This window comes from Parambassis ranga, chromosome 13 (genome assembly GCF_900634625.1).
Source record: "Parambassis ranga chromosome 13, fParRan2.1, whole genome shotgun sequence".
NCBI classification, from domain to species: Eukaryota; Metazoa; Chordata; class Actinopteri; family Ambassidae; genus Parambassis; species Parambassis ranga.
Genome location: NC_041033.1, coordinates 2,389,582 through 2,415,895, shown reverse-complemented (window position 1 = coordinate 2,415,895; position 26,314 = coordinate 2,389,582). Strand labels below are relative to the sequence as shown.

Here is a 26,314-nt window from a genome sequence, read left to right as displayed (position 1 = left end):
TGCGCTCAACACCAGGTGTGTGAGGCAAATGTTAGCGGAGACACATGTGGCTCGGATGCCCACTGGGATCTGTCCATGTCCTCTCCATGCCCTCTGTGCAGGGCTGCCTGACTGCAGCTCCACTCGTACACTGAGTCACCTTTTTACATCATGCCACTATGGCCACAATTACATTACATAGCTGGCATGTATGTCATTTATGTTCAGAGTTTAAGGCATCACTGGAGAGGAGCAGTCATCACTAGAAAAGAGTGACAAGAGGCTACTATGAATATTCAAAGAAAATGTGGCCATACAAGTTTCCTTAACACTAAGCTTTTCGGTCTAAAATTCTTTCTGATTTACAGTTTCTAGTTTTGTTGAAAGGTGTCTAAAATATTCATTTTAATATAATCACTTCTAATATACCAGGAGAATGTTATTTCTCATTTGATTAATAACACAAGAGAAATAACATTCTTGTGGCAGAAACTAGTTTTGGTTCAATTCATGTGTAAGAAACATGTGACACAAATTCCCACTTTCCTGCCTTCTGAAGTTTCATTCTTTGGAATTCTCAACCTATAAGCCATATTTTTCTTATGACCAAGTCACACTGTCTTGAGTGTGCGCGTTTTGAGAGTGTGTGTATGCACAAGTGTAAATCCTCAGAACGAAAAAACCCAAGCTCCGAGCGAGGATTTGTTGTTATTCTTTTTTGTGAATCACACCGTCTCTGTGCATCAAACCACAGACATCCCCTCCTCTTCTTCCACCTTCTTCTTTTCCTCTCAATCCTCTCATCTCCCTCTAAGCTAAATGATCTTTTCATTTCCTGATGACCGGCAGAGGCCCTTAGGTGTCTGTGCATGGGTACGTGTTTGTGTGTGTTTGTGAGTGTGTGAGAAGTTCCGAAGCCACAGTTGCATGTAAAGTTCACAGTTGTGTTGATCCTGTAGCAAAACAAAGCTCTGAGAGAGATGTCTGGACTTAGCTTCATAATGACTGTGTGTCTGTATGAGTGTGTGTGTGTGTGTGTGTGTGCATGTAGTACAAGTTGGAGTACAAGTAAGTTAAACATTTTGCATCACTGCATGTTAAAAATGTCTCAAAAAATCTGTTTTCAACACATTCCAGCTTGTGTCCACACCTGCAAAGACATCTACACACACACACACACTCTCACACACGCAAATCCATAGAGGGCTGACTCCGGAAGATAGGGAGGAAGTTGTCTAATGGTTGCCAAACGTTTGAGTGGGCCCTGGCTAAACATGTGTTTAAAGCAGACAACATCAGCAATCACCACTTGACCCCTTCACACACATGCACACACACACATCCACAGCTCAAGAGGCCTTCTCCACCCACACACATACAGCACTCACAAAGCTTGACAGTCACATATACACAAAAGTTATTAGTTTATCATCCAGTAGGTGTGCATATGAATCTACAATGTGCGATTTGTGTGTTTGCATACACATACACACACACACACACATGCCCCAACAAGATAATATAATCAAGTCAGAGTGCAGCGGCTGCTGACTGCGAAATGCCCACTTCCAGATGTCCTGACGGAGAGAGACGCCACGCTTTTCCACTGGGAATTGGTCAAGGTCCTGAGGCTGCTGCATGTGTGTGTGCGTGTACCACAAACACACACGCAGAACAGACGTAGACATAACCATGCAAACAGACACCCTGACACGGCATGAGCAAAAACTGGGCCCAGCTGGAGAATGATTCAAAGGCCGAGGGAGGAAGAGGGGAGGACGGAGAGGACAAATTGCCTCTGCCTGCATCTAAAGACGTGATGTGCGAACGAGCTGTTAAAAGAAAACAAAAGCGGAGTCATGCCTGCCAGTTCCCACAACTCCCACCCTTGGCCCTTTGTCCCTCCTTCCTCCCGTGCGTCCATCCATCATCTGCTTTCGCCCTCCTCCTTACAGTAAGTGACCCAACACCTAAGGCCTCCTGGGATGAGTTAACAGTGTGGATGAGTCGGCTGGGAAGGAGGGAGGTATGGCGCTGTCTTTTGCCGTGTTCACACTGCCACATAATCGAGTAGGAGAAGTAGGACTTGTTTTTATGCATGCAAAGTAATGCACTTCATTTCTAAATTAGCCATGGGCAATCAAAGGTTATCACTTGATGGCTAGTGTAGCCCTGATGTGTTAGCCTAGCAAGTAGAAATGTGCTAATATAGAACACAAACTTGCATGCTGGGTGGGGGTGGAGGTGAGGGGGTTGTGAATAGAGTTAAAGGTTGATAGTCTCTTTGGCTGATCAAACATTTTGAATCTGCAGAAGTGCACAAGAAAGTTGTAAAAATGGTTGTCCTTTCTCGTCTTCAATAACTAAAATAGACGTCCGCTACAGTAAGAAAGCCTAATTCCTCTTGCGGGTATGCAGAACAAACTGGGTTGGGAGTCATTTTTGGAGTGAGTACAAATGCAACTTTTTGACCAGCACTTACATTGCCAGTTTGGTATAGTACAGATCACATCACATAATCACACCAGGGTGTACAAGGACACTAACAGGCATCCTGCCCTAACAGAAGCCCATGCAAATAAGTTGGATGTACTGACATAGCTGTGTTCTCGAGAAACTGGACAGACCGACCCTCAGCATCCCGCTGAATGTGGACACCCAAGATGTTGCTGCAGGTGTAGACAACCACTGTTAGTTTCCTAATTCAAAACACTCCCCTCCAACCAGTCTATTCTATACACTACTGCATCAAGAATGTCACATCGTGGTTTCATCTGGCTTGCTGCTGCATTGTTGTGAACAAGTTTGTTTTGATGTTTAAGAAGCTCCTTGGCTGACAGAAACATGCACAAAAGACATTTTATTTACTGAGAGAAGGATTCTGCTGGAAACGGTCTTGACATTTGAATGGAAAATAGCTACCAGTGAACTGGCAGGCCGGTGGGATTTAAATCTGTTTGAAGTGAATCAGAAACCTCTTGCCCAGTTCTTCTCTCTATTAGTTGTGCTTGTTGTTCTGCCAGTGCTAATCCCTCTAAGCTGTTATATAGCAAAGAGTACTAAATAAGAGTTAGTGAAATCAGTCATCTCATTTGGAACTGTTTAGAGACTGTGTTGATGAAAATGTAGCATTGCTGAAGATGGCGACTGCCAGGAGGAGGATAAAATGGCAAAAAGAAGGAAAGGGTGGTTATGAAGGAGGTGGTTGCCCAAAAACAAAGGGAGAAAGAAAGTGAGCTAGTGCTGTATGGTAGTATCCTAGTCAAGTGTGTATTACATTCTAATACACAGATTCTAACTACAGCCTGACTGATATATTAGTCTGTTGACTATATAACATACCACAGATACATCATTATTGTCTGCTCCACATGTAGCATACTTCATCAAAATTCCATTAACAAATGATGTACATATCAGACTTATGGCCTTTTTTTTCTATAAAAATGTTGGTTGCTAAAATCCAGCATGGACCAGGTTCCAATTTTAATTACATACTAAGTACATACTTGCAGTGTTTCATTGTTATTTTTTGTACGTATTTGGAAGCCTAAATGCTTCAAAGCACTGGGCTGAGCTTGGTGAGCTGTGAAAAGTTGATGTAGAATTGGGAAAGATCCTGGATAACTCTTCCTATAAGTGTTGTATTTGTTAATCTTTTGTTACTTTGAAATGCTACAATATTACAATGTAGGCATTCAAAGCCTGAAAAAAGATTAAGTTAAACCCTACACTGTGACTTGTTAAATTGAGTCAACTCCAGACATGCGATGTTGGACAAAAGAGCCCCTTGCTTGAGCAAACCCATAGCTAAGATCCTCATAGATCCCATAATGCAGCTCAACCATGTGTTATTGCTAGAGCCTCATTAAACAATACAGCTAAAGTTAATTAAATTCTAACAGAGGCCCAACATTTGTATCACGGGTGTCTTAGACTTGGCCAAGTTCCTCCAGAGCCACTGAAGACAATGTAACTGCAACTATGTTAAAGAACGAAATGTTTCTATATGACTTGACACAGTGGGGGGGTGCACTCAGATTAACAGGAGTGGGCTGAATGTGTGTGTGTGTGTCCTTGTTTTCGTGGATGCTTTCCCCAAATACCAATCTTCCCCAGCGCAACCATTGCTACTTTACGAAGTAGGTTGAACATTTAGCAGAGAGCTCTTCAAATACCTTCAGCACTGCCAAATAGGAAGCTCACATTGTGACAAAGAGGGTAAGCTATGCCAGCAGCCGCCCCTTCCAAAGGCTAATGACGGAAAGAATCTCCCTCTCTCCATCACCCAACCTCACACCCCCTCACCCCCTCCCCCCTCCCCTCTTACTTAGAGGTTAAGAGTAGACGAATAATCACTCATTTGCGGGGCAAAAACTGAGGGAGTTGAGTGTGCTGCATAAACATTTTCCCGGATGTAATTTTCTCTGCCGGTCTTTTGGCTTTTCCCAGTAGGACAGAGCCCAACGCCCAGGAGGAAATCGTTTAGGCTCCATAAGTGCCAAATTGTATCCTGGTTTTCCAGAGTTTTCCTGCCTGTTCTGGCTCAGGGCTTTTCCTGTGGTGAGATGGTGTCTTGTGGGTACGGATATAAGTGTGCGAGAAACGGTGGCAGCAGGCCTCAGCTGGGGATGACAATACCTGCGTCAGTGCGGTAACGTGTCAGAAAAGAAAAGCACAATTGCAGACAAAAGGAATGAAGAGTAGGGAAGAAAATGAACGCAAAACTTAAGTGAGAAGTTCCCACTCCCCCAGGCGCTTGTGTATTCACTGAGCTGTGTCTGCATACAAGACAAAAAAGCCTGAGAATCTACATTGTTTTTGGCTTGTGTGTCATCAGTGCAATGGTACATTGGTGTGTCTGTGCGTGCGTGTCTACCATGTGTTCCTGATTTGCAGAGAAAGTCTTGAACTTCTTACTGCTTCATTAAGTCATATTTGTTTATCAGACATCGCACAAAGCAGCTGCTGTTCTTTAAAAAAAATGCCTCATTTAGTGTGTGTTAATAAAAGTACGAAAAAAAACTGGAAACGAGTTGGAATAAAAATGAAATAAAAGTGGCAGAAGCTGAGGACTTGAATATTTGGTGTTTTATGTGACCTCATTTTGTCATTTTCACATGCAATTACAGCTCAGAGCTCAGAGCCTCTTGGGCTGGGGTTCGTTTTATTCATGCATCGATGCAGCCGCACAAACACCTCTCAAACAGCAGATCACATTTGCACAAGTCCAATTTCCTCAATGATTATGTGGCAATAGTCCAGGCTGACTAAACAGCACACAGACTATTTAAGATTGGCTTTGTCTTCAATGGCTTAAAAAAAGGTGCTACTCCAGTGATAAATGCAGCAATAGTGAACAGCTTAATTATAGTATAAAAAAGGATCTCATGTCAGTGGTATTGTTGGTGCCAGTGTTTCAGTAAATTAAGTCCACATTTCCCATAAAGCCTGCTGGTTCCTGCGGTGAAGAGGATGTTGATTCTTCGGTCAAAGGTTTCCACTTTAAGGGTTTAAATATGTTGGAAATGATTTTGCCATCAGCTTTTGATAACTGTTGCTGTTTGAACGTTTTGTCAGGTTTAACCTGAAAAACAACAGTAAGCCTTAACTGAAAACAGTTAACAGGCAGTTCATGCCATTACTCTGAGGCTGAACGGACACACTGTTTGATGATTCAGCAAAAAAAAAACGTACATTTCATTTGGTTTTAAAGGTTATTTTGATCTCTGTTAAAAGGGTTGCCCACTTTCAGGTGCAAGGCAAAGTAAATGTCAGCAAACACTAACAGACTCTTTGTATAAACAAAGGAAATGTTGGAACACTGGATGAATGGATGATGAGGGAAAACATACATCACACATTGCTGGAAAGTTAATAAACAATGACCCATATTTCCTTATTTTCCTATCAATATAACTATTGACTGCTACAGGATACACACAAGGTGTACTTAAGTACACTGCTTCACATCCATGTGCAGTGTGTCTGATTGGAATGTAAAAAAAGCATCCCAGTAAAGTGATATTCAAGGACAACAAAACCCAAACATGTACAATATCAATACAATATCTGTTACTGGCATGAATCCAGGAGGCATGGGATTAGTAAATGTAATAGATCACACCAAACTCCATCACACCTAGGCTGACATATGCTTTACAGCAGGGGTCTCAAAAGTGCGGCCCGCGAGCCGATATTTTGTGGCCCCCCACTTGACATCAGAGTTTAGTGTTAGTGTGACCCGCACATTTTTCTCACACACACTTATTTGCTGAGGATTGATATTTAGTTTGGGATACTTTTGAGGAGTGGCGGCCTCATATCTGCTCGGCGTGTCGTTTCTGTCTCTACATGCTCGCGTATTTCTCCGCTGCTCTCTGTACTGTGCACAGAGGAGTTCCGCCCCAACACACACACACAGGCGTGCGCACACACATTTGGGCGCACTCCCACCAGCGGACAGACCGCGCTGTCTGTTAGAAAGTTATCAGCAGCCTAGCCATGCTGGTATGTTGACAGTGTTTGTTTTCAGGTGCTGCGTGATCTCTGTGTGCATGTAGCAGTGCTCCGTCAGAATATAGTCCCAAAATACATCAAACTAGGAGATTGCTGCTTGATAATCAGCATTTCCATTTGTGCTCATTGTGAATACGCAGGTCACATGAAGTACTTCCTTCTTTCTTTTTAATCAGGATGCTTGTTGAATAGAACACGTGTTCTCAGTAGCTGCCCTCACTGTATAGGAATATGACATGCCGTTTTTATTTAGTAAACAATGTTTAGCTTTTAATCTTAGTGAAACTCAGGGAAATTCAGGCCCAGGAAAAGCGCCGCTTATCAATTAATCGTTAATCGATCAGTAATTCAACTAACGATTAATGAATGAATCGATAATTTGCATCCTTATTTTAGTATATTAATAAAGATTGAGAAGATTGGACCAGTTGTACTTTTTTTTGAATATTTGAAATCCCTTTTTTGTGGAATACTTAATGTGGCCCAGCCTCATCCAGACTATACCCCCAGCGGCCCCCCCAGGTAGGTTGAGTCTGAGACCCCTGCTTTACAGAAATCCAAAGTCTGATTCCAAGTATAGCAATTCTCAAAATTTTAAAAATTCAACTAACTTTATTCTGACATGCCCTTGTCATCAGTAAGAAAAGCTGTAACAGCTAGTGCATAGTTTTATTTTGAAATACTGAAAAATAATGCATTAGTTTGATGCACTTGTAGTGTTGCAGGATAAAGAGAGAGCAGAGCAGAACAGATGAGTGCACACACACACACACACCTCCAAAAGACACACACTTGAATTCGACCCACTGGTTGAGGAATTTCTCTGAGCCCTCAGGAAGAGAAGACGGGGACAGACAGGACACAATTAGCAGCAGCTTGTCACAACTTTGGACCTCGAAGTGTGTATCTGAAGTTTGTGTGTATGCGAGTGAGTGTGTGTGACACTTGCCCTCCCGCACATCTCATTTATTGGATTAGTGCAAGACTGACCAGTGGGGATGTGGCTGGCCGGCGCCAGGGCCTGCTCAAAGGCTTTGCAGCCATGGTTAGCTGTGATGCTAAGCTAACCTCCCACTCCCCACACCACAGGGGAGAAGTGCCAGTGCCGTAGGGGGGAAAGGGTGCTTGTTACTGGGGCCGAGGTGCCATGCTAGTAGGCCTCTCCTTAAGGGGGGGTGGTGGAGGCAAGGATGGACTAATTATATAGGAAAGCCCCAATTACAAGAAAAGGAAGACAGGGATTGGGGGTGTACTGGAGGGAAGGATGGAAACGCTACACTCAGTGGAAGCCAGGCGTGGAAATGCCAAGACTAGCTGCCAGTGACAACATCCACATCATGCACACACACATACACACATGCACCAGACAGCATACCTTCTGAGGTGCCGCCTGTCTCCCTTTCTTGTCTCTGCCGAGGGATAATTGTATTAAGTATGTTTGTTAGTGCAGTAGCTGACGGCATGCCCGCACTCTCTCACACACACACACACACATTGGCGAAGACAGTCAAGCAGACAAACACATAAAGCCAGGTGGAACGTCTAAAAGGATAGCCTTTAGATGAAAGGCTGCAGGACTTTTAATAGAGTCAGCAACACAAGGAAGAGCTGCTGTCGACAATAAGTGCCAAAAACATACACATGCACAGCGTAACTTCTATGAATGAATTCCTTCACACAGTTTACGACTGATTCACATGGATAGGAAGGAGAAGCTCATTTTGAAAATGGAAAATGACAAAGTATGGACAGGCAAGCTTTTAGTTATGTGTTGTTCTTCCTAAAACACAATAACATTCTCACATGACATTGAAACGTTCCCATTAACCCAAAATTTCATCCTGGTGGTTCAGCTCACACTGACGATAGAACAAAACAACCGCTGGCCGTAACAAACTTAAACCAAATCACAACACACACACATACACGGCTTTAGCTTTTACACCAGAAGCTTCATTGTTTCTACAGTTGCTATAATAATAATAATAATAATAATAATAATAATAATAATAATAATAATAATAATAATAATAATAATAATGCATTGGTCTTATATTGTGCTTTTCTGCTCTGTTGGGCAGGCACTCAAAGCGCTTACATTGAGATGCATTATTCATTCACACCACATTCACACAGTGGCAGTGGTAAGCTACAGATGTAGCCACAGCCAAGACATCTCTACTAGTACAGATTGGTACCAGAAAAACAAGGTTTAAACCACATAAAATAAAGCAAGATGCTAACGCTGATCGATCTAATTGACTGACAGTCAAAACTGCCTGGCTTGTATTTTGAATTTTGCTCAAATGCTCACTTATAAATCACTGTGTGTGTATGTCTGTACACACACACATCACAGGTGTCAGCAATTATCACCCTCTCCTCTGCTGTGTCATTAAAGGAGCAGTAGGACTGTACAGGTATGTACAGTGAAATGGTAATTCAGAGCACACACAGGCACACATACTCGCAGTAAACGTACACCAACCAGATGACCTCATACTGTATGGCTGACCAGCCCTCCCATACATACACTGCTTTCATTAGAAACACATGTTGGATGTGCACATTTAGTGTGCAGTGAGCTCTCTCAGTACGTGTTATGCTTCTGAATACATTTCCGGCCTCAAACAAATACCGCACTTGCATTTTAACTTAATCTTCGGCACTGAAACACTCCACACACACACACACACACAAATCAAGCTTCCAGCCTCAGATTTTATCCTCGCTCATCAGGATGCTGGTAGGTAAAATTATTCTGCGCTTCATTTTACCCTGCAGCTTGCAGAAATGAGCTCCAGTTCTGTATGTGCTGACAAAAAAACGAGCATGGTGGAAGCTTCAAATGTGAATATCCATGCTGAGAATACTGAGGAAGTGATAGGATCGTCAGCTTCCAAAACCATATTTAGCCCCCAGACACAAACCGAGGATACCAAAACCAGGTTATCAATCAAGCTGACGGGGCCAGATCTAATCTTTAATAACAGGCCAGCACTGGTGCCAGAAATTGGTTCGAGCTTAATGTCTAGACCACGCAGTCAGACACTGAACTCTGACTGCAGGGAGAAACCTAATGAAAAGACAGGCAGAAAAATAGAGCGAGTGAGAGAAGGATGCAGAGAACTGTTCACATCTGGAGCCTTTCCTCTTGTCATCAGATAGATGGATGTTAACTTACAGCGCTGAGGAAACAACAGCTTCCTGTGCTGCCGATAACGGTGACGGAGAGACTCACAGGGATGAAGGATGAAGTTAAGAAAGGAGAGACATGGGAGCAGGGGAAGAGAGAAAGACGCAGATAAGAGGGGAAATATGGCAGCGGACAGCTAAAGCATGTGACAGTTGCAGCACTGACAAAAAAGGCAAGCGGGCAAGTCAATCAAATGTACTGGACTACCTGCTCGGTTTGGCAACACACACACACAAACACAGTCTGTGTCTAAACATGCTCAGCAAACTAGAGAAACAGCAAGAAAAGAACAAAGAGAAGCAGCTCTGTCTAAGAAAGCTGTCACTTTCCCTCTGCCATGATCTTCAACAAAAGATGCAAGGCTCTGCAGCCAGAACATGCTAACGTGCGCTAGTGCTGCCACTACTGCTGCACATCAGCGAGGCCATGCCGATGCCTAAATGTGTGTGCTTGGGAGAGAGACAAATGTGTGCTTTCCCTGTCTCAGCCTCTTAATCTCTTTCCCTCTATCTATTCTTTCTCTGCATGATGGTTGTTTTGCTGATGCACCCTTGCTTCAAGGCCTCCTTCATATTTTTCTGTCTTGTCTTCAAAAACATAGTGAGTCAGTAAACACATCTGCAATACATTTGGGCAGAAAGTGCAAATGAAACAAGATGGATTAAGAAAAATAGGGAGGGGGGGCTGAGGAGAAAGTTAAAAACTAGCAGTTTTGGTTTTTACCAGGAAGAAGATAATTTGCTGAAATAGTTTCTGGGCATTTTTCCCTCAAGCCAATGTGTCTTTCACCTCTATCCAAACACCACAATCATGGCTAGACGCAGAGAGGACTCAGACACATCTTATAAAGTCAAAGTTATGGATTTAAACTAAAATATATGGGAATCACTATGCACTCTAGATGTAGATGTAGAAGCACAAAACAGACATATTGTCAAAAATCTGCAAATTTGATGGTGTCAATGAAGTCACTCATGGCTTTCAAGTTGCAGGGAGAAGCACAGACTCATTTTGTCTTTAAAAGAATCTGGTTGTAACAAAGACTATATCTTTAAACAGCAGGCATGAAACCTCCTGAAAGAAGAAATTAAAGAGATAAGAAGAAGAGAAAATGAGTAAAGGAAGCTTTTTACTGCCACATTTAATCCACATTTCCAATCAAACTGACTCTCTCTCTTTAACTCACACACACACGCTTATGCACACATCCACACACAACAAGAGACAGACAGGAAGTTGGGGAGGAATTCCCAAGCGGACATTTCTCACGTTCCAGCAGTGATTGGAAACACACTCCAGTAAAATGGCGGCAGGACATAATTTCCAGGTGAGGAGAGAAAGGCTGTAACCTCTTCCCCTCTCACTCCGACTCCCCCCACCACGGCACAAACAATATCCTCCTTGATATTATCCTCCTCCACACACACACACACACACACACACACACAACACCTGTTGTCACCTGGAGGGGGTTGGTCTTTAGCAGGCTAGCATCAATACACAATGGCTGCTTCTGTGGCTCGGAAGAAGCAGGTGAGCAGATAGCATCTACGTAAATGTGCCGTCACACACGCGCTTCCATATGCGCACGCATGCTTGCACAGACACACACACACTCACACACACCTGCTGAGGAAATGAGCCTGCAGTAGGCCTCCACCTGGTCAGCCCTGAGGTGACACCAAGAAAAAACAAAAGAAAGGAAAGAGGCAATGAAGATAAAAGTTTGAAAAAGCCTTTTGAAAGGCAGCAGCGAGATCAGGCCTGAAGTAAAAGATATTAAACATTTTGAGTGAGCAGTTATTTTTTTAAGGCCTGTTTTTGTTCATCAACACACTTTAGGGTTCTGTGTTTTGTTTCTGCACAGCCACCATAAAAATGTCTGATAAGGCAAATACTTTTATTTTTTTTTTTGTCATACAACCATAGACGGTATATATACATATGTATAAACTGATGCCCATGCATATATAAATACACATAAAGCAGCCATGACAGCCCAGAATGCCTTGGGGTTCATAATTTTCTGTTACTAAATTCTCTCTCTTATTAATTGTTTTTCCCAACACACTGCAGTTCCAGAGAAACAGCTTTGAGCTTGTCAGCCTTTAAAAAGCTGTACGAAGAGATTCATCATTTCACACTCACAGAAGTGGAGTGTGTGTGATGCAGAGACAGTCTGAACATCTGTGACATGAGTCAGATGCTGAAGAAGTCAGATGCATATGCTGCTGAGTGCATTCTCCTCTTCTGTCCTCTATTTATTTTTTACCACACTTGCCAGAGAGGCTCAGCCGCCTGTGGTAATTATCCGTGTGTAAAAGTGCGCATGCGCATGTGTGTGTGTTTGACCACATCAGATGTAATGCAATGCATTAGGTGTTTCTGATGCTTAGGTGTAAAAAATCCCATTAGAGCGAGCGGGACGGCAGATCGATACCTTACGGGATCTGGAATGACGCTGTGTGTGTGTGTGTGTGTGTGTGTGAGTGCTTTAACACCTCTCAGAGGTGGATTAGTGCGCGACAGCATGGAGACACTGTCAGACAGGGTTAGTGTCAGAAGGAGAGGGAGGAAAGTACAGAGGGAGAGAGTTGGAAGGAAGGGCAGGAACAGATGGAAAGAGGGTGAAAAGAGAAAGATGCGTCAGCCCTGATGACAATGTGTTGTGTTTGTCCCCAGTGTTTTTGGATGGAGGGAAAAAATAGCTCCTATATAGCACTTTAAGATGTTTCTCACTCACCAATTCACACACTGAATAAGAGACAGGCTGGCATGCATGACAGCAACTCGTTTACTGCCCTGCTTAACAAAATGTTGGCATAAGACAGGCCTGGGCATTGAACCAACAATCCTGTAGTCCATGTAGCTCAGTGTAGAAATGAAAATAAAAACAAACGGCTGCAAAGACTCTGATCTGTACTCCTGTACCATCTCTACTTTACCAACACTATTACCTTACCTATGTACTGATATATGGTACCGGCAACCAGCAGCGCCATTTTAGTATTTTTCTCTTTCTGGATGTAGCCATCCATTGTCTACTACAGTGTTTGCATACACCTGAATCCTTGCTCTCAGACCCGATGTTCTGTCAGAAATTTGGCAAAAGTTGTTCAAGAGAAGTACCCAACCCACCTCCTTCATCACTCCCTTAATAGTGTTAGCAGTAATTGGAGTTCTGTCTGTGCTAACGTCCACTAGTTTTTTGTTTGTTTTGCTAATGCTTAAAGTGTTTTTCATGACAATATAAGACTACAAGAAAGTTATACATCATTGTTAAATGTATGACAGTTACATAAAACACGGTTGTGTAGCTCATAAGTAGCTAGAAACTGGGAGTGAATAAGAGATCAATTTGCTTTTTATATCAACTACATAGAAAAAAACAGAAAGGCTAAAAATGACAGCTGACCAGCTCCACACAAAAAAGTGGTTTACTGGTCAGAGTCTATTCCATTTCAGGTGCATAACGCACTGAGGGTGCGTTCACACTTTGCTTAAACGAGCCCTTAAAGATGAGACAAGTTGGCTCCTGCATTTGTGTGCAAGGTCAGCTGTTCCATTACTTCCCCTTCACATCTCAAAAATCATGTGGCAGGCCCCTCCTCCTGGAGCATGAGGGGCAGCCAGGCAGGGGCGCCTGCCACAGATTCAGGTCATGGGAATGAAAGGGTGGCACAGACGACGACCGTGACTCCCTCTTCTTACACTGGGACACACCGTTGCTCTGTAACGAGCGAGCGTGCTGTACATGTGTGCGTGACTGCTTTCACACTTTAGATGAACATGAAACATGCCTCAGCAGCTGGTAGACACACACACTCGATAACCACATTCATAACCATCATGCCTTCCTCTCAGTCCCAATTAAAAATACATAAATCTATATTTCTCTACAATACTATAATTGCTATACACAATTATGAAATCACTGAGAAAGCAAATGACATGATTACACACACCAACATGACTTCTCTCACTTTCACACACAAGCACACACACACACACTCCAGTGGGTAGGCGGAAGGGTGAACGCGTGGCAGATGCCCGACACATTGGTGTCCGTTCAGTCACTATAAAGAGCAGCTGCTCAGTCTTAACTGCCCTCTGGCACTGCACACACACACACACAGTCACATGGATTCACAGGCACACATGCACTTGCATTACAACACTAATGCTGGAGGGCATTTAACACAACACACAGAAACACACATACAGACAGAGAAAGAGAGAGATAAAGGCACAAAAACCTGATCAGCGCTCACCCGTATCAAACCCTGACTCACCCTGATCTTTCTCAGTCACACACACACACACACACACTCTCATCATAAATCTCTACATGTGGCTAAACCATTCCTGCCCTGGAGTCCCCGAAGCGTCACACACACACATGTATAAGCTAGCACACTTCCTGAAGTCTTAAAAGTAAGCGAACGATAAATCTCAGAGATGTTAGTGAGCAGATACAAATAGTGGAGACAGAAAATGGGAAAAAGAGGTGGAAAGGAAGTGAGAGGATGAAACGTTCAGGGTGCGTCTGACAAGCACAGACTCCCTGCCTTCTCTTTAACTTGAAATTTGCCTCGTCTTTTCATTGTACTGTAACACAACACAAGTGGAATAAAGCAGCAACATTCTGAAATTTGCCTATGCAAATTATACTCACTGAAAGTAAAACTATAATCATGTATACATTTCACTTCATTTCAAAACAACTTAAGATGTTTCGAGCTACAGTGTCGGGCCTTTTCATCCCAAACTTCAAGGATATATTCATAGAATTCCGAAGCAGCACATTTACATGTGTCACTTATGTTTCCCATCTTTACTTGGCCTGCTTTTCTTTCTGATTTTTTGCAGCAGATTATTTTCCTCTTTCTTTTGTTTCCTGATAAAAACTCACTGCTTCCCTCCGCCTGATTGGCGGTGATAACAATAAAAAGGAGCATCAATGACTGCGGAGATTGGCTCTTATGTCCTGTCACCGGCCGACGGGTCACCAAACACACCCCAAGGCGATGGACAGGATGGGTGGAGGGGCAGAGTGGCAGCAAGGTGACAAAGGTGCCTATTGATGGAAATAAAATTGTGAGAGGAAGAATGGAGAGGGTGGAGGATTTGGCGGTGGGGGGAGTGGGGAAGGGGGTCACAGGAAATGAGGGTATTTGTCTTTAAGGAAAGAGATCGGATGGCCAGGAATCTTTCTGGCCTACGTGATCACTGTTGTCAGTGTGACCACTATAGCACAAAAATACAAGGGCCCTTTATGAAGCAGGCAGGTAATTGTGGGGTGTAGGTTACTGGGTATGTGTGTATTAGAAAAGGAAAGAGAGACAGAATACCACAGCACAGGTGCCTAGTCTTTTAAATGGCTGCTCAGGTATGAAGGGGAGGAGAGAAGGGGGCAAAGTATGTGTCTGAGTGCATTTCTGTGTGTGTGTGTAGGGTCTGCAAAGCTCCCATCCTTTTTTTTTATTCAGTCATTCATGCCACCCCTCTTTATTCCTGCTCCTGCCTCAGTGAGAACAATAACTCGGGGGAAAGCCCCTTCTCGCCTCAGGGTGGTGCTGACGGTGGTGAGGAGGCGGTGGGTCATCAGGACAAGGGGACACTGTGTTGGTGATGCTAACAGGTGCACACACTCATACACACACCGACATACAAGAATGGGAGAAACATTTAAGCGTTTGTGCCTGCTTTACTTCATTGATTTCCAATTATGCACACTTCTACTGACCGTTTGACCAGGTTGCATTTTTTAGACAGCAGTTTTATAATATTATAGAGTGGAAGAGAAATTATGATGAAAACAAACTTTCGATTTAGCTCTGTAATTGATTGAGCGGCAAGAACAGGACTAGAGTAGTTAGTCTCACTGAAAAGTGCTAGCAAAAGTGCTAGAGACCCACCAATACTCAGTAAGAAAACAAAGACTAAAAGTTTAGAGATTTGAAAATCACTGTGTGGAGCACTGAGCATTATCTGGATCGAGTTAATCTGACTGCATCGGACACCGGCGTAGAGCGTATAAAATGTACCTGATTTGTTTTCGTGAAGTTGATGTTTATTTCATATGACATGAGGAAAGTTTTAGATATTGATTACAAAAGACTAAAAATGTATTTGTGTAATTCAACCCAAATGTTTTTGTGTTTATTTGTGCATTTTCAATAGTCAATAAATGAAAGACAGCAGCCAAAGGAGGAACACATGCTCGAATTACAGCAGTGGATTGAAACAAGGGAGCATTCATTCTTATTTAAATAAGAATGAACAAACTTCTTAAATAAAAAAAGAGACTTATGACTGTCTCCTGGAGGCTCAACACATCTTATTTTAGTGTGAAATTAACACAGCACATACACGTGCGCACACACGCACAGACAGTGCTAGTAAGTGAGCTGTGATAATGTGGGGTGGATGTGGCTAATGGCTGATAGCTGCTGATCCCACACTGATTAACTCACTGCTTTACAGGATGTTGCTAATGGACTGACACACACTACACTGGAGTCAGTATACAAATACATGCCTGTACACAGGCAGGGTCAGATGAAGAGAGGGCACACAGTATTGATTACTGAAGCTGACTGTGATATTTGAACGCTCTGTTGGTGGCTTATGATGTTGACCGACTTACTGTCTCAATCAAGGCACACACACGTACACACACACACAAACAATTGACAAAAGTCCAGCAGGTCTCTGAAGTGTCTTCAGCATTCTGTGATAAGCCAGCTTCATCTCGTCCTGCCTGCTCTGCTTTGCCGGCAGCTGACACACTATCACTGATTCACCGCCACAGATAAATCACACACACACACACAGATGGAGACAAACACAGAGGCAGAGACGTGGCGACAAAGTACAGGGACATGCGCTTAAGGATGACAACAACAAAAACAACAAAATGGCTGAAGTAGACGGGTGTTTTATTGTTGTTTCCTGTTGCGGAGAAGGGTAGATTCAGCGCACAGTCAAAACACAACTAGTGGAGGAGGACTGGGAGAGTTATCAGTGCGCACACACACACACAGGTAAGATTAAATACTCTTTCTTTCAGTCTTGGTGTTATCTCTTTTTCAGGTCTGTCTCCTTTTCTTTCTTTCTTGATATGACCTCCTGGGCCACAAAATGCCACTGTGTAGTCTAGCTGGGATTCAAGCCGCCTCCACACACACAAACACACACACTATAGTACGGCCTGGGGTGCAGATGGGGGTATTGATAACAGTTACACATTGATCCTGTGTATTACAGCTGGTGGAAAGTGAGACAGTAGCATTGCTGTTGTGCTCCTCTGTCCCCTCCATAAAAGACAGATATGCTGAGTCAAAAAGTCACGACTGGAAGCACTGTACAACAGTGTGTGTGTGTGTGTGTGGGTGCGCGTGCGTGCGCCTTGCAGACGGCGTCCCATCACCTCGGGGAGGGCAGAGATAAGCAGAGTGTATGGGCTGAGATAAGATGGGAGCAGACACTGGGGAGACTGACTGACTGTAAGTGAGTCACTGTAGCTTTATGGCCTCACTTTGCCTGGGGACTCTGGAAGAGACACTTTTAGTTTAACAGTAAAGGCTGGAAACCACAAAATGTACATTATGAAGAGAACATGCCAGGGTATATTTAAACGTGTGGGCATGCAAATATGAATTTATTGATATTTTACTTTTTTTTATGATCCCCTGGTTGCTGTGTGCTATTACTGTCATCTCTAGTAGTGTAAAATGTTAAAGCCACTAGTTAGTATATAGCCACAGTGAATGCTCAGTTCTGATTGATTAATCCTGACATTCTGCCACAGAGCACACTGCTGATCCGTTGCTATGGATACTGTCCTGATTACCAAGGTGGATCATGCTAAATTTGTTTTCTACCAATATGTTATTGACTCTGATGCAAAGTCTCTGTGATAAGCACCTTGAAGCACATTACACCTGAATTAATTATCTGCAGAGGTCTATGAGGTTGTTGATGAATTAATGTTATTATTCAAATGGCGTTCAGCTGCTAATGTGACTACATCTGACTAACCATTGTACTGTGTAGTACTGTCCTACCTGGATGTGCTCTGAGGTACCAAAATGGATCGGCACTAGTAGTAATACCACTATAAATCAGTCAGTCCCATTAAAAAGAGTTTGGACCCTTCACATTTGATGGCAATTGATGCTTTCCAGGTGTTGTGTCACATGGAGTTATGCATTTTACGTGTGCTTTTTCTAATATATAAAATGCAAACTTGGGTTATTGGTTAGATGGGTTAATTTAGGCATTTTGTGGTGTGCATGATGCAGTCTTCATCACACAAATATGCTTATATAATATTTAGCTTTTTAACTAGGGGCACAAAAGTCACTTTTGATCAGAGTCTACACTTATAATTATCTATAAAACATTTTTTTTGCATATTAATACTAATTCATAGATACATGTTACAGACCAAAGCCCAAAAACATCACTGTTATCATTTAAAAGTCAGTATCATTACATCCAAAGGGCTGAGGTGCACTGAGAAGTGTCAGAATTCAGTCACTTTGCATCAATTACCAGCTCCTCCGGACCTCCGGCCTTGAAAACGCATATTGCTTGTCATAAAGTTCTGCGTCACACAAGCGTATTCTTCAGAGGGTGAGACAAAAGTGATGTGTGTGCATGATAAGAGGCGGCGCCATGGCAGTGGCAGGACACAACACTGAACCCTCCCTGCGCACACACACAGATAAGCATCACCTTTATCCCTCGGCCGGGTTTTGTCCTCCTGGCTTTCTCTCTCTCTGTGCTATGAACCAGTGAGTAGAGAAATTGAAAACACAGAGGACACGGGCTGGAGACAGAAGAAACACAGATACAGCTCTTGGCAGAGAGAGGAAGACAGATGGAAGTGGAAGAAGAGTGAAGGTCAGAGGATCAGCGCTGTAGTTTAACAGGTGAAGGTAGAAGCATACAGGTTAAAGACACATGTCCCACTGGTCCATACACAGCTGCTATGTGTCTGTATAATTCATCACAACAGCCCATGAAACGTCTCCAAATCTTTGTTCATTCAATCAGGCTTAAACCAACAAAACCTTTTAAGCCAAAGCAATTGTCTCCTCAGACAGATATTATAAATAGATATTATCAGACATTGAATTTGTTTCCAACTAGTTATTCATAGGGCCCACTTGAGGCAGTCTGTTACTCAAACACTACAGGACTATTGGATTTGTGCTTTGTTATTTAGTTTTAGCACAGTTTATGATTCTGTGCTGAACCAACGCATCCCTGCTGTATGCATTTAGCTCCTCTGAAAACTAAGAGACAAAGACAAGAAATTTTAGGATGTTAAGAGGTAAATCTGACAACTTGTTGTCTTTTATTAGCACAAAGCACAACATAGTTCAGCAGCCACAATGTGTAGAAGGAAAAAAAGCCTGTGAAAGTTGTTGCTGTGTTATAATGACACATAGCTGCTGAAGGTGCACACGTTGCTACAGTGTAGACTTGAAAAAGCATAAATCAAGCCTACATGTAGCAAAGTTATGTCACAACAATTTGGATACCTCTCAAATCTTTAGCTGATGAAGTGATGCTAGCCAGATGAGCTGCTTGACTACTACTAGAAATAGATTACAATAATCTGCAGAATATTACAGATTAGGCAGGCTATGTATTGTGGCTTCACAGTAGCCATCAACATAACGTTTGCTTTTTTACTAAAGCAAAAATTGTGTGTAGATTATAAAGTAATAATTGGGTAGATTTTAAAAAGCTTAAACAAAGCTTTAACTGGCTCTGTGATGATGGCAGGTAGAGCGGCATATTATTTACTTTAAAACTGCAAAGCAAGAATGTAGCAGCAAGTGACTCGAATAAAAATCGGTCAAACTTTATCTGCAGTCATCTGTTTATGCTTGAATGTGCTCCAAAGAACGGGGAAACAAAACAAAACAAGAATCAGATGTTTAAAACTATTTGTGACACACCTTTTTGTGACACGAGCTGTAAATATTTCCTGACACCTGAATGAAGACAAAAAAAAACCCGGTGGCTCTGTGTCAGTGTGAGGGCAGATCAGATGAGTGACGGCTCTGTCACAAGACGGAGCAGATAATGCCACAGACGCCACAGCCGCTCCTCTATCTCCTTTATCAAACACGCGGCAACAGGATATAATGTCACGCAGTAAGTAATGATTCCCTCACTGGCAGTGAATACCTGGCTTACAGCACAGACATTCACACAACTCACCAACTAACAGTATTATACTCAGAAAGGAGAAGACATATTTTCAAAGGAAATCCTTTCATCTGATTGTGATTGGATTAGAAAAACATCATAACCAGATTAAAGAAGCTTTGCTATTACAATCACATGGAGTCAAATCAATCCTGTCAAATGGCTGCTACATTCAGACAGTGGCACTACGCATAACAATAGAAAGAAGTAAGGTGCGGAGTGTAAATGATAATCCGCCTGAGTGGGATTGTTCTGGTAGACAATACCATTTTACACACATTTTACTTGTGAAGCAGGAAATGAAATGTCACATATAATAGCACAATGCTACTAGTGTCTCAGGTTTGAACATTTTGCCATTAACTCATCTGTTTCTAGATCTGCTGTGTTAAGTGAATGTAGGATGCATATACGTCCACAGTGACCCCACCACAATCAACACAATCTCCACTGATGGAATTGATGGACGTACAATGACCAGCACCACAATGTGTAGAAGAGTAGAAGAGGTGGTTAAGTTCCCTACCTGATCCGGCGTCCATGATGTTGGTCTGTCCTCGGCGATCAGCCACCAACCTTGATGAGCCGGGCATGCTGACAGGCTCTGAACGCACAGGCTGGATCCTGCACACAGAAATTGCACACATTCAGTGACATCTGACTGGATCTGGTCCCAGGAAGCCACGAGGGGAGAATTGGTTTGTTGCTTTAGTGATCAAATGTAAAGCTGCCCACTGTTAAAGGATAATTATGGTAAAATATATGATTATGAGGATATTAGGATAACTTCTAGTGGACAGAAGTAGGATAGGATAATTACAGTGACAGGCTCCTCATTTATTCAAACTGAACATGGTGGCTTTTAAAGTACCTGAGGCTGTGGAGATCCAGGTCATCTGTGTCAAAGTCCAATAGGGGCTGTTGGACGTCGGTGGGGCCTTGGGACTGAAGCACTGAAGACGAGGAGGAGATGACTGTGGTCTGGCCAGAAGGATGAATAGTCTTGAACTGAAACTGGGGGCCCATCCATAGGCGGCGGTGGGGCCCAGTGTGGGTTACGATTTCCACCTGAGGATATAGAGAATCTTTTGTAATTTGTAATCAGTAGCTTGCAGGATCTTCGACAAACTCTATACAACACCGCAACAAGGGCATTTTGAAAGCTTCTTTAAATACAAATGACAAAATCCTTCTTCTTTTATCTAGTTGTGAAATGCTTCGAGGTGATCCTGTGAGGCACAGCCGCATAATAAACTTTCAAGTGTGATTAATCACCTGCAGGAAGTAGCAACAGCATCTTGTGATAAACAGGAAATCCACAACAGAGCTGACCTTCAAAGCATGAGCCCCAATAGCAAATGCACAGCTATCATAATGAACACAACTCCTGCACAGACTGATTTCTGGACACTTCCTTTTGTTACCTGCTTTTTGCTAGATAAAGGTAAATATGTTGTTAGCCAACAACATGGATCCTGTGGGACACTTCTAATCCATTCATCTTACCTTTTAATTTGCAAAATAGGTCAAGTACAGCTAATAGTGATGGGAAAGTCATTAGATGGTTTTGTCAGAATTTAATGTTTATACAACATTTAAATGCTCGTTTTAGTTAGCTCGCTGCCATGCAAATATTGGCTAAATGAGAGTAACTTATAGCCAATATTACTGTAACTGTATTACCCCATCCAATGGTTGTCAAGGATTTTCAACCCAAAAACCATAAACGCTCATATAATGGAGAAACTAGAGGAAAAACCAGGCAATCAGAGAAGAGATGAATGTCTGTGCAAAACTTCCATTAAGTCCAACGTGGTTTACCAAACATCCATCAGACTGGCATTCTATGACTTACGACTAACTGCAAGACTTTAAAGAAACAAAAAGGAAAGAAAACAAAGCCAACCTCTTAAAAGAGACCCAGCTCATCTATTTTATGACCATGAACAGCAGCCAGTCTTGAGAGTCATCATTGATGCATTTCACAGGGTGGTGTCAATCATTGTGCCAATACCCAACACAGTACCCACCTGAACTCAGTTACATGACATCCAACTAAAAGCTTGCTGTACCACTGAAAGTCTGATGATGATGTCGGAACTTGTAAAGGTCTTCTGTGTGCTGGCGGCATGATGGGAAGCCTTCCCAGAGGGTTAATATACGTGTGACACTAGCAACAGAGTGGCGGCGAGTTTGAAGGGAGGTCTATTGGGAGAATAAGATGGCACTGGTATGGCAGGCATTCCATGGACGCCTGGGCTGAGTGGCACTAATGCTGCCTGGAAGTAGGATAGGAGAAGACTAAGAGTGGGTGAGTCATGAACATAGGACTATTACTGCCTCCTCTATTCTACATCTCCTCGGGCTTAAATTCACTGACTAACCGTCTCCTACATTGGACTCCCTCTTTCACCGCTCTGCCACGCTAACTGTGACTTTCCAAATCCCTGCAGCACTCAACACGCCTCTTGGTGTCTCACTGTTCACATTTCATTTTCTTTACTTCACACATGTCTGTCTCTCACCTCAGCCCAGCACTTAGATCACAGTCTCACTCTGCTCTGGCTGGCAGGTGCCAACATCTCCCTCTTAATTCTAGTATGTTTACAGACAAACACGTTATAAGCATATATATAATCACATACACTTTTTTTAATATGTGTTCCATCACAGCTGCAGAAATTAGGCCACAGAAGGAGTGAGGAGGATTGTCACTTTGCGTGCGTGTCTGCTTTGCCAGTTAACACCATCAATGTCACGCCCAGCCGCAGAGCCAAACAGCTGCCAGTCTGTTCTCTTTGCAGTGGGATTCAGGGTCCAGATGTTACAGTCCAGTGTCAACCCACAATACTCCTCCTCTTCCAGACTTGTCGGGCCAGTCACATGCTGATGTCAAATTGTCTGTATAGCCTATGCACACCTTAGACAGGACCACCAAATTAGATCAGAAGATCAGACAAAAGTCCTCTCATTGCCTCTAGCACCCAACTGACCTAAGTTTGCATGCTAAAAATAGTATGGACACTGCCGTCTTGTAATAAACCTTTGAATCACTAGATGGGCTAGAGAGCCAATATCCACACCCTCCATCCAACATAAAAAGTACTGTAGTGCTGCCCAGTACAGAAATCATTCAGCATGATGACCTGTTACATGACCTGTGCTTGCTGTGGGGACCAGGGCTCTATTCCTCCATGGTGTCTGATGTCAATACCTTAGCAAGTTTCTAGTTACTTCTCACCAACAGTGTAGTAGAGGATCAACTCCACAGTTCATGTTTCCTTCTTGTATGTTAAAAAAAAAACAAATAAATTGCAATATTAGAGTCGGTAAATACAAAAACATGTAATTACAGTGCATCATGGTGACATTAGCCTCAGTATCTCACAACCTATTTAAAAGGAACAAGGCAATCGCACTAGATAGATTGTTTCTTTAAAGCAATAACGTACATTGTGACATGCCCATGGTAACTAGTAACTCAGTGAGAAGGTGCTCCTAAAAGCTTTTAGCTAATATTAATAGTGATGCTTTTTTAAATTTAAGTGTTAACATATTTCATAGGTGGATAAACGACATAAATGTGGTCTACACTAGCATGTCAACCATCTACCACAAGTCACGTAATTGACACATATGCTAACATGCTACCACAACCAAGAACGCACAAAATGTTGTCACTTAGTCCAAGCATTCTAGATCAACATCTATGGCACCTTGGCGTTTTTCTCTGGGACCCATTAGCATGATGTTTGCTGTATTTTAGGAATACCTTGGCATCATATAATATAATGTAATATAATAATAACATTGTATCCACAGCAAGTGTATAAAAAAACTAATATATCAACAACCCCCCTCACTATAAATGAACATATATAGTGAGGGGGAACCCTATGCCTATAATTATGCACAATGACTGCAGCACATTTATTTTTGTATTAGGAAACACTGGTCCACCTTGTCCATCCATCAACTTACTATGTACTGTATGTCACACCCTCTCTATCACAACCAAACTGACAGAATAAAGACCTGACTTGGACAGGAGGTTTTGTTCTCTGCTGACAGCCAGCTGAAGAGCAACTGACACTGATAGGCAGCAAATGGCACTGCATTGCAGCAAGCTTGAGTACTGACATGGAGGGTCACAAACCTCACATTTCATTAGGGGATGGCCGATCAATCCCAAATCCCAACCCAACGCCACAATGCCCGCTGATAATCTAATGAAGGCCCCTGATATGATCTAATGAAATCCATGAGGCAGTACTTAGCCGCTAATTCAATACAGCCTATATGTATTTAGCATTTCTCAATCCAACAAGCTAGTTTTCCTTGATATCTGCTAGGCGTACAAACCCTGTGTAACTCATCTAGAATTGCACATTTTAGGTTGGTGGAGGTTGTATCTTAAATTTACTGATAGTTTGGAATTTTCCACAAGCTTTACTTCCACCTAAGTGTATGCTTACATCTCCAAACACTGACGAATGCATCGGTACTGCTGCTCTAACAGGAATTCACCAAAAGTACAGGTTAGTGCAATAGATAGTTTTGCTTCTGGCAAACTATCATGGCAGATACGAACCAGGGCTTCTGCGAGCTAAGTGGGGTGCATTTTAACCAATCAATTATGCATGCAGTGGAATTATTGATGGTGAAAATGTAGTTGGTTACCTGCCGACACCAGAGATGAGTGCTATGAGGGTTAACCAAGCTGAAAAGACCAGGGTGAATGTGCTGGATTTTTCATGGCTTGACCAAATACTGCGAACAATTTGGGCTAGTGTGTGTGTAAGTGGGTATAAGACAAGTATCAGGAGGCAAAATTAGTGTCAAAACTAGAATAAAATGAACACTGGATTCTTGCAGAGACAGATGTAACTTTGTTAGGAGGCATACTATGGATGGATGGATGAATGAATGGATGAATTGAAGGACAGCATGTCAACTCTAACCCTATTTGGTTTCAAAGATGGGGTTTGTAAAAGTTCTCAAAACACAGGCATGTAATCAAGTAATAGTTAACTGATCCAGCAGTATTCATGGGAGCACAGACTGTGTACAACTGAAAGAAACACTGATTGTGATCGTCCATATCCAAATATGAGCACCACATACAAGTGAAAAGAAAGAAAATGTATAAATGCCCATTTATTAGACTTTAACATGACTGTGAACAGGCTAAATGTCTATATCTCACAGACTTATTACCTGAGAGAGCCACTCCTCATCCTCTGGGCAGCTGTGGTCCGACGCCAGGCTGTCAGACGATTCATGGCGTGTGATTGGACCTGGGCTTCCTGGTGGCATCGCTGAGAGAGATAGAGAGAGAGAACATATAATAAATAATTATATAGTATAAGTATGCATCTAATTCAACAGACAGACTGAATAAAGGCAATATTTAAGAGAAGATTCTGATTCTGTAACATCAAAAGCAGGTGAAAAGAAAATTCACGCCCTTATTCTCTCCTATGGGTGCGTGCCAGTGTGTGTGAAAAAGCAAGCCTGCAGTCAAGTGTGAGAGGGGGGAAAGCATGTATGTGCATGTGTGTGTGCTACAGAAAGAGAGTGACAGAGAGACCCAGAGACAGATGGGGCTCATGCAGGCTTGAATAAGCAGGCGTAGCGAATGAGGCCTAATGTGTAGAATCAGTCCTTTCTCTGTCTCCCACCTCAGGGATGGGGTTTGTTTAACACAAGAATGGCTAATAAACTTGTCAAGTCCACATCTGGAGTGCAGAAGGCGCTTCTGTCTTTATCCACACACGTACAAGCACACACACACACACACCAGGTGTTCAGACACCCTCCATGGAGGTAGTTCGGTGTTTGACACCTCTGTAGCGATGTTACATCACCATCACCCCCCCCCCCTTACCCAAACTCATATAAACAGATACGAGTGGAAGGAAAAAAAAGAATTGTAATTCATTTAACAGAGGTCATCTAAGGTGCAGAGGATAGTTGCAATATTTTGAATATTTATTTTTTTTTTCACTCCTGATTATTTCATCGTTCTGTCACCATAACTCATTATGTGGTTCATTAAGTATCACACATTTCCTCCTTGAATGAAATTGGATGTCCATCATCGTACAGTTGCGTTGTAAGCACAAAAATTGCTAAATGAGATCGGGATATGCAAATGATTACATCCGCATTTCTGATTAACCTCTGTTTAATGTTTAATCATTTACTGTAATAGCATCATGGTGGCAGGATTAATAGCTTAATATTGAGCACCTGTACCATTACAGAGATCAGCAGTGTTTTATGTTGGGGGAAAGACAAGCAGGTACACTGTGTGAAATAACGCACATAAACACACACACACACACACATATATACTAGTTGCTAGTGATAGAAATTTGGGCAACAAAA

General features: G+C 42.6%; 1 protein-coding gene across 1 annotated transcript in view; it reads right to left on the bottom strand.

Annotated features, from left to right (window-relative positions):
- bcas3 (BCAS3 microtubule associated cell migration factor) overlaps positions 1-26,314 on the bottom strand; it is a 275,077-nt gene that overhangs the window by 154,663 nt on the left and 94,100 nt on the right. Inside the window, exons 20-22 of the mRNA XM_028420472.1 lie at positions 25,142-25,242; positions 20,796-20,992; positions 20,451-20,548 (exon numbers count right to left, since the gene is read on the bottom strand). Coding sequence (XP_028276273.1) covers positions 20,451-20,548; positions 20,796-20,992; positions 25,142-25,242 — 396 coding nt within the window. The remainder of the gene's footprint in view (positions 1-20,450; positions 20,549-20,795; positions 20,993-25,141; positions 25,243-26,314) is intronic.